General features: G+C 34.2%; 3 protein-coding genes across 3 annotated transcripts; all 3 read left to right on the top strand.

Annotated features, from left to right (window-relative positions):
* The first annotated feature begins 998 nt into the window (after positions 1-998).
* Positions 999-2,299, top strand: LOC141455267 (uncharacterized). Its single transcript, XM_074130178.1, has 2 exons — positions 999-1,501; positions 1,615-2,299. Exons 1-2 carry the CDS (start codon positions 1,040-1,042, stop codon positions 1,633-1,635), a joined length of 483 nt encoding a protein of 160 aa, XP_073986279.1. The 5' UTR covers positions 999-1,039; the 3' UTR covers positions 1,636-2,299.
* On the top strand, positions 1,981-5,164 carry LOC141455250 (uncharacterized). The gene is made up of 2 exons (XM_074130160.1): positions 1,981-3,739; positions 5,034-5,164. Exons 1-2 carry the CDS (start codon positions 1,981-1,983, stop codon positions 5,162-5,164), a joined length of 1,890 nt encoding a protein of 629 aa, XP_073986261.1.
* Positions 5,165-5,653: 489 nt separating this feature from the next.
* LOC141455248 (uncharacterized) lies at positions 5,654-6,631 on the top strand. Its single transcript, XM_074130159.1, has one exon. The coding sequence runs from the start codon at positions 5,654-5,656 to the stop codon at positions 6,629-6,631; it is 978 nt and encodes a 325-aa protein (XP_073986260.1).
* Positions 6,632-7,518: the final 887 nt, after the last annotated feature.

The raw sequence follows: 7,518 nt of genomic DNA, 5'->3' as shown, positions 1-7,518 counted from the left end.
AATAGGTACTTAATTTTAACCCTATTCCAAGTTATTCTTCTGATTTCTCTTTAATGTGCCCTTTATTCTGAATTTGTACATATACATGCTTGTTAAAGTAGAAAAAGACAAAGTTAGAGTCGGCTACTGTTTAAATTTGAATCACAGAGGATTTAAAACAATATTTCAGTCTTGAATTCGTCTTGCCGAAATATTCGTGAGCACAAATAACACACAGTTAATAACAAGTAGATTATTCAACAATATTTATTTATTTCTCAATTGTAATTTAATTTAGTCCCCCTAATTTTACTTATAGTAAAATACTGGCATAATTAGCTGTCCTAAAAATATGCATATCTTATTTACTTTATATTACATATATACAACATTGTGAGAAGAACAGCTACATTTAGAGTGTAAATGAAGAAAACTATATTATTTGCGATAAAGCCAGATAATTATTACCTATTATTACAAACGTTTGACTACTACATAAAATAACAATTACTTTAATCGAAGAATGAACTTAAACCGACGATTTTTATTTAAAAATAAAAATAAATAAATAAAATAAAATCATTGATGTATGTTGGTGTAAGCATTTTTTAAAAAAAGTTTTTGAATTTTTTAGCTTCATAATTTTTTTTATTTTATATCACGTTTTTCTTTTTAACCTGTAATTAATAGTTTGATTATTATAAATAACTAGATATTACAGCCAATCTACAGTTCTACTTGAACATATATTTTGATGATGAAAATGGCCAGCATAAGGGTCTGTGACATCTAATAAATTCTTAAAAAATATTAATGAAAATTAATGCAGTAAAATTACTTAAATGATATCAATGAAGTATTAATGAAATGCTGGGTACTTCCTGATTTGTGTAACTTTTGGCGTTCAATCAACCCTTATACTTAACATTTTAAACTGTAAGTTTTTGTTAAGGAGTTTATTAGTATGTCATGTTAACTGTCAATCGTATAACCTTCCTTCCATCAACACTTGATAATATTTACATCACCAATATTCATTAGTTTTACATATTATTCAACTATGGTGAATGTTCAAGATTGTCTTTATTGTTCCAAATCTATTGCGGATAACGAGAAATCAAGTGATAATGTTTATACTTGTGATGGGTGTAATGGTTTTGTTCATTCTTCATGTGCTGGGTTGTCTACTTCTGAAGCTAAGTGTATGGCTTTAAAGAGAAGAACACTAAAATTCCTTTGCAATGATTGCAATATAGGATTAAAAGATCTACCTTCTCTAAAAAATCTAATAATGGAGTTAAAAAGAGACATTGCAAATTTAAAACAACAAAGTAACACCTGTAACTGCCAGTATGCGAATGATATCTTTATGCAAGATAAACTTGTAAGAGAATTTGAGGACCGTGACGAAAGAAAAAGTAATCTAATTATTTTTAACCTGCCTGAGGAGGATAGAGAAGATAATGAGGAAAAGAAAAGCAACGACAAGAATCAAGTTGAAATGCTAGTTAGATCTGCTGGGGTAAGTGAGTCTACTGTGCTAACTACTTTTAGGCTAGGTAAACCATCTGAAAATAAAATTAGACCACTTAAAGTAATATTTGAAAATAAAACGGCAGCCTATAAAATATTCAGGCAAAGGCGGTTGGTTACTAATGTACCACAACTAAGTGACGTGCGTGTTAAAAAAGATTCAACGCCAATGGAAAGAGAGCTCTTGCGTCAATTACGGATCAAGTTGGAAGAAAGAATTACAGCAGGAGAAACTGACTTAACTATTAAATATGTTAGAGGGCATCCACAAATTGTAAGTAAAAAAAACTTTTAAATACCCAGTTACAAATCTACTACCAAAATGCAAATAGAATAAGAACGAAATTATGTAAACTAAAACAGTTTGCCAACTCCTGTATATACGATATAATTTTATTGACTGAAACTAACTTAAATACCGATATAAATACTTCTGAACTTGGATTGGATAGATATAACGTTTATAGGATGGACAGAACATGTGATACTAGCTGTAAAAAATCTGGTGGTGGTGTCTTAATTGCTGTTAGGAAGAACATACAATCGTTTGAGTTAAAGCTATGTTCGAACACTATAGAGCAAAAATTTGTATCACTTAAGTTTGAGTCAGAATGCATACTGATTGGTGTAGTCTACATTCCTCCTGCCTCACCTCTGCAAGATTATCAACAACATTGCATGACGATCGAACATATACTTCAGTCAACTAATTTCAACAAAGCGTTCATTGTAGGTGACTACAATATTCCTTCTGTTAATTGGTTAAATGTAGCTGATAACACCTGTGAATCTCTGCCTCCAGCTGGACAACTTGTCGTGGATACTTATGTTTACGCTCAAATGCATCAAATAAATGGCATAACAAACTGTCTAGGTGAATTCCTTGATTTAGTGTTCTCTACTGATAAAAACATAGCAGTTAATTTGGCTCATGACAGCATCTTTAAAAAGGAAGGGTATCACCCGCCACTTCAGTTTAGCTTTAATCTAGGCTGTGAGAAAAATGTGTTTAAAGAACCTTATCTAGTCTTTGATTATAGAAATTGCGACTTCAAGACAATTTCGAGTTATCTAGTCAACTACGACTGGGATTACGTGCTAGGTACAGCTGATGTAAATACTGCCTTTGATTTGTTTGGACGAGTTGTGACGGAATTAATCTCTGAATTTACTCCGCGCAAGAAAATTTTCGAGTCAGACTACCCGAATTGGTTTTCAAAGGAGTTAATAACGTCAACTAAGAAAAAGAAAGCAGCACATCAACAATATAGAATCTCTCTACTTCGTAAGGACTATGAGCACTTCTCTAAGGTACGTGCGCAATGTAAAAAATTAACTAAACGGGATTATGCATTCTATATACATGATGTAGAATCAGCAATAAATGAAAGTTGTGATATAAAGGATTTCTGGAACTATATCAACAGGCAAAAAAACAATAGTGCCATTCCAGATGCTGCCCACTTCAATAACACTTATTCTTCGAGTAACCAAGTTACGGTAAACCTGTTTGCTGAGTATTTCTCAAGTGTATATAATAAGTCTGTTCTAGATACCGCAACCAATAAAGATGTGATATCTTTGAATTCAGTGAACATCTCAATGATAGAATTCAGCACCGAAGATGTACTAAGACAACTGTCTAATGTCAACATCAGGAAAGGTACAGGACCTGATGGAATACCATCTGCAGTATTAAAAAATTGTCAACTTGCTCTGGCTCCGATTCTGGCCTCATTATTTACCAAATCCATAAAACATGGGATTTATCCGGACATGCTAAAAACAAGTTTTGTAGTTCCGATTTACAAATCTGGAGATAAGAGGGATGTTACAAATTATAGACCAATTTGCATTCAATCAGCAATTGCGAAAATATTTGAAAAGTCTGTAATTGACATTCTTCGGCCTTTACTCGACAACCTCATCCTCAGTGAACAGCATGGCTTCCATTCTGGTAGATCGACGCTCACTAATTTGTTACTATTTGAGGACTATCTGCGGAGAGCCTTAGTTACTGCCAAGCAGGTCGATGCTGTATATCTCGATTTCGCCAAAGCTTTTGATCGTGTCAATCATTCCAAACTAATTCATAAACTATCCCATTGTGGAATTCATGGATCACTACTTGACTGGTTTTACTCCTACCTCACCGCAAGACATCAATCTGTTAAATACAAATCACTAATGTCAGAAGAATTTCTTGTATCATCTGGTGTACCTCAAGGTTCTATTCTTGGCCCTTTTTTATTCAAAATTTTTATCAATGATATATCTACATGTCTCAATTCAGTAAACTTTCTGCTTTTTGCTGACGATTTAAAGATTTATACTGCCATTAACTCTGCGGATGACTTTCTCCTCCTCCAAAACTCTCTTCATAGACTGAGTGTTTGGTGCGATGAAAATGATATGAGCCTAAACATCTCTAAATGTAAGGTAGTATCCTATCATCGTAGTCGGACGTGTACAAACTTCGATTATTCTCTTCATGCTTCAACTCTAAGTAGATCTAATGTAGTGAAGGACCTTGGTGTTACGTTCTGTGCTAACCTTTCATTCAACCTCCACATGAACTCCATAGTCACAAAGGCAAATAAAATGCTTGGCTTTATATCTAGATCTACTCGAAACTTTAAAGATGTCAGAACCATAATTATCCTTTAAAAAGTAATGGTGCGACCTATTCTTGAGTACTGCTCTGCTTTATGGTCTCCTTACCAGAAAACTTACGTCAACAAACTTGAATCACTTCAAAGAAGATTCCTAAGATTGCTCTGGTATCGAGAGACAAAAGTCATGACGGAGGTACCGTACGATGACGTAATGGAATTTACTGGTTTGAGTACTTTACAGTTTCGTAGACAAGCCACAGACTTAAATTTTATCTTCAAAATTCTAAATAATAATATAAACTGCCCTGAACTTTTATCATTGTTAAATTTTCACGTGCCAACAAACGGTACTAGACAAAAACAAGTGTTTTCTAAAGTGTGCCATGGTACCAATTATCGTAAGTTCAGTTATTTTCCAAGAGTTGCGGATCAAGTTAATCATCTACCCGCTGATTTTGATATATTTAACACCAACATGATCGAGTTGAAACATTTGTTAAATGGCTGATTTTGCGGTGATTGGTACTAGGGAAAACTTACCGGTTATTTGTGATATAAAGATTTATTAATTGAGTAAAGTTTCTATTTTTAAAGTATATTTTATAGTACATATTTTGAAGTATTTTGTTTATCTATTAAGTAAATTATGTGTATATATTATTTCTATTTTATCTTTATTTCCATTCTACGATATATATATGTATAAATGTATGATGTATGTATATTCTATAATTATTATATATGGAGTTATTATTAAATGTTATTTTAAATTATATTTCTTTGTAACTGGGTGATTGCCCGTCTTGTAAATAAATAAATAAATAAATAAATAAATAAATAAATCATTGGTTGCACATATTGATGAATTTCGTCACTTTTTCGCAAAACATTTTTATCATATCATAGCTCTTTCAGAAACCTGGTTAAAACCACATATTAATGATACGGTTGTTAGTTTACATGATTATAACCTTATCAGATGGGATCGTTTGGGTAAGGTGGGTGGAGGTGTTGGTCTGTTTGTTCATCACTCATAGAACACAAAAGTATTAGCCACTTCTCCAGCGCACTACTCTTCTCGCCCTGAGTTTCTTGTTGTTGAGATTAAGGGCCATGAAGCTTCTAAATCAGAGTTGGGCACTGATTAAAAAAACAATTAAACTCTAAATTTAATTGATTAAATATTTTAATTGATTAAATTTATTTTTAATTTTAATCAGAATTTAATCGTAATTTTAATCAGATGACAATTATTTAATCAATTAAATTTCAGATTTACCTAATCGTTAATCAAACTAATTTAATCAAACTAAAAAAATTATGATTAAATCTGAGGATTAAATTGAACTTTATTTAATCATCCACTTTTAGGGGTTTTCAACCAATGGTTCGAACCACGTTTTGGCGAGGCCCTATTTCTGATCGTCTTCAATAAATACTTTTCGGTTAATTTTTCTAGACTTGGACTTCTTCATGAGTCCCTAGACGTATATAGGACCACCTTACACTCACACGCTTGTTTTATCATGGAGGAAACACATTTTGAGAATGTGGAGTTAGAGCGTCCTGTGCCCATCAGGGACTGGCTTCATCCGGGTCTGGTCTCTTTAGGAACATCTCAGAAGGTGTGCCCAACATACAACGTCTACACTGATGGGAGCAAGATTGAGGGAGGTGTAGGTTGTGCTTTCGTAGTGTACAACGGGCAGGGTGACATTGTACATCAGGAGAAATTTAGGCTGGCCGAATTTTGCTCTAATAATCAGGCTGAGTTGCTTGCGATTCAGAGGGCTTTGATCTGGTTGGAACAAAGATATGAACAACTTGAGCGACGTTCTTCTGTGCTGAATTCGGACAGTCGGGTCTCTCTGCTAAGTATTAATAATGCTAACAGGAGGGAGCCATTGTTGGAGTGTATCAGGGGATCTGTTCATGCTTTATCTGCTGATGGATGGAATTTAGGCTTTCTTTGGGTCAAGGCACATTGTGGAGTTGAAGGGAATGAACGTGCAGATATGTTGGCAAAGGAAGCTGCATTAAGCACACTTCCTGTATCTTACGCCAGAGCTCCTGTATCTTATCTCAGGGAAATTGGCAGGCAAGCAGTGTATTCTGGATGGGAGAAAAGATGGTATGATACAGCGAACGGAAGCGCTACAAAACAATATTTCCCTCATTTTGTTGATCGGCAACGTGCAGTCTATTTGCCATTGGGATACATGCTCACTCAAGTTCTGAGCGAGCATGGAAAACATCGAGCCTATCTATATAGATTTGGTTTGGCTGATAGTGGGCTTTGTTCTTGTGCGGAAGAGGTTGAACAGACATGGGACCATTTGATATACCATTGCCAAGAACATGAAAGAGAAAGAAGTCGGTTGATTCGATATGTACTTTCAACAGGATCAAGATGGTCACTACAAAAGCAGAAACTGATATCGAAACAATATGTATGCCAGTTTGTCCAATTCATTAATAAAATCAAATTAAACAACTTAGATTAATGTAGACAGACAGTTGTGATAAATTGAAGTAATTTTTTCAATGTTTATTTATCTATTCATTTATTTTCTTTTTGTTATCTGCTAGTCCTATAGTTATTCAAATGTTTTGTGATTATGTGATCTATAATACTAAGTGATAGTAATATATACATGTAATATGTAAATGGAACATGTAGAATAAAGTTTAATAAAAAAAAAAAAAACAAAAAAAAACACCTTACACTCACATTTAACCATGTAGGCGACTCAAACGACTTAAATCGGACCACCGTACTCTCACATTTAACCATGTTGGCGACTCAATAGACTTAGATAGGACCACATTATGCTCACATTTAACCATGTTGGCGACTCACTAGACTTAGATAGGACAACCTTACACTCACATTTAACCATGTTGGCGACTCACTAGACTTAGATAGGACAACCTTACACTCACATTTAACCATGTTGGCGACTCAATAGACTTAGATAGGACCACCTTATGCTTACATTTAACCATGTTTACCACTTACTAGACTTTGAAAGGACCACCTTATGCTCACATTTAACCATGTTGGCGACTCAATAGACTTAGATAGGACCACCTTATGCTCCGATTTAACCATGTTGGCGACTCAATAGACTTAGATAGGACAACCTTACACTCACATTTAACCATGTTAACCACTTACTAGACTTTGAAAGGACCACCTTATGCTCACATTTAACCATGTTGGCGACTCAATAGACTTAGATAGGACCACCTTATGCTCACATTTAACCATGTTGGCGACTCAATAGACTTAGATAGGACAACCTTACACTCACATTTAACCATGTTAGCGACTCAATAGACTTAGATAGGACCACCTTATGCTCCGATTTAACCATGTTGGCGACTCAAT

The sequence above is a fragment of the Rhodnius prolixus genome, unplaced genomic scaffold (genome assembly GCF_049639745.1).
Source record: "Rhodnius prolixus isolate KJV_2025 unplaced genomic scaffold, Rpr scaffold_39, whole genome shotgun sequence".
NCBI classification, from domain to species: domain Eukaryota; kingdom Metazoa; phylum Arthropoda; class Insecta; order Hemiptera; family Reduviidae; genus Rhodnius; species Rhodnius prolixus.
This window is presented reverse-complemented; position numbering and strand designations above follow the sequence as displayed.